This window comes from Arachis hypogaea, chromosome 17, assembly GCF_003086295.3.
Source record: "Arachis hypogaea cultivar Tifrunner chromosome 17, arahy.Tifrunner.gnm2.J5K5, whole genome shotgun sequence".
NCBI classification, from domain to species: domain Eukaryota; kingdom Viridiplantae; phylum Streptophyta; class Magnoliopsida; order Fabales; family Fabaceae; genus Arachis; species Arachis hypogaea.
Window position 1 is genome coordinate 31,635,733 of NC_092052.1, and position 1,660 is coordinate 31,637,392.

Below are 1,660 nucleotides of genomic sequence, written 5' to 3' on the forward strand. Positions count from 1 at the left end.
GATCAACAATAATGCAACTTTATATACAATTGTAACTAGCATCCAATTTTAACTTGTTTTAATTAAATCCCTACATGATTATACCTAGAAATATTTTGTTTCGTTTAACCTTCTTTTGTTATTAGAAGAACCTAACTAAAAACTTTTTCACACTATAAAGGCCTCATTACAAATTACAAATTACAAAATTAAAAAATGGGATTTAGTGATTTGCTATACTTACAAATTTAATAATATTTTTGAGATCTCAAGATTAGTAAAAAAAAAATTGACCATGCTCAAGAAAAATGAATTTGTGTGGAAGTGGTCAATTCTCTCTTTCTCAAACACAAATTCCTCTATTATAGGCAAATAACTCTTCTGGCAATCCGAAATATGCTCCTACATTTTTTACCCGAATAATGCTTCTATGATGCCTTATATAACTCCATTATTTTGCAATGTTTCTCCTTGCCCTCAGCAAATTCTCATAATATTTATTCTCATCGTCTTCGTCCAAAACATAAGCACAACCTCCTATTTTTCAAAAATGGGAGGTTGTGCTAGCAGACCCAAGACCCTTGAAGAGGAGCTCCCAGTTGAGGTTCTTACACCAAAAAATATTGAAGCTGAGGTTGAGGCTGAAACTGAGGTCAAGGTTGAGACTGAGACTGAGGATACTTCTCTTGAAAAGGAGCCCCCAGTTGATCCTCCTACACCAAATATTGAGACTCAGGTTGAGGTTGAGGTTGAGGGTACTAGCTCCGAGGTTATTATTTTATTTCCTTTGCATCTTTCTATCTCATAAAGCCATCAGTGTTATTTATTATAGGTCTATTCTCACCTTACTCTATCTTTATTTTTATAAGCACCAAAAATCTCCTTCATTATACATAAAGGATAATGTTTTGATTCAAACTTTTTCTCTCTAGAATATGCCATTGATATATTCATAAAATTAATGCAATAGACCATTGTTGAATCTAATATAATATACAAGTTATCATATTTTTTAGATTTTTTTCTTCCAAAGAAGCCAAGCACTCCTATAGAAATTTGCCTTTGCTATTGTTAATATTTTTGGTTGATGGGGGATTGTATAGGAGAAAAAGGAAGAAGGCGAAGCTGAGGGTGAGAAGAAAGAAGAAGCAACAGAAGAGAAGAAAGTAGAAGAAGTAACTTCCGAGCCTGTTGATGATGCTTTTGTGGAAGTTGACAAGTCATTTGAGAAAACAACTGAAGAGCCACCCCGTGTAAGCGGAGCTTGGGAATTCAATTTCATGGGGTTGGCCTTGAAAATATAACATTTTGGATTGGTCAATTATTTATGTAAATATAATTGAGGAATTCTGAGTCCATTTAATGTCTGAAGATTGAATTTTGATTGTCTATGTGTAGTTTGAAAATTATGTTCCTGACCTGTGATTGAGACTGAAATTTGAATTTCTGATTGTTTAATTTGTTTGGTAAGGAACTTTAACATTACTCCTCTAAAATGGGGGGACATGGATTGTTCCTGACAAGCATTCATTTGTGATCGAGCGGTTTGGATCTATTTCCTTGTTTCTTTCGTAGTGGCTTCGGCCTCAGATTTTGAACAATTATATTTTTGTATAAGATGTGTTATGGAAATAAAAAATTTTATGCGATATAACAATTTTATTTTTTATTATATGATGAA

General features: G+C 33.0%; 1 protein-coding gene across 1 annotated transcript; it reads left to right on the forward strand.

Annotated features, from left to right (window-relative positions):
• On the forward strand, nucleotides 1-1,437 carry LOC140180933 (uncharacterized). Its single transcript, XM_072222679.1, has 2 exons — nucleotides 1-748; nucleotides 1,083-1,437. The coding sequence occupies exons 1-2, from the start codon at nucleotides 410-412 to the stop codon at nucleotides 1,281-1,283; spliced, it is 540 nt and encodes a 179-aa protein (XP_072078780.1). The 5' UTR covers nucleotides 1-409; the 3' UTR covers nucleotides 1,284-1,437.
• Nucleotides 1,438-1,660: the final 223 nt, after the last annotated feature.

Coding starts and splice junctions, on each gene's coding strand:
- LOC140180933 (XM_072222679.1), top strand. CDS start 410: ATGATGCCTTATATAACTCCATTATTTTGCAATGTTTCTCCTTGCCCT. Junction 749..1,082: donor TTGAGGGTACTAGCTCCGAG/GTTATTATTTTA, acceptor GGGATTGTATAG/GAGAAAAAGGAAGAAGGCGA.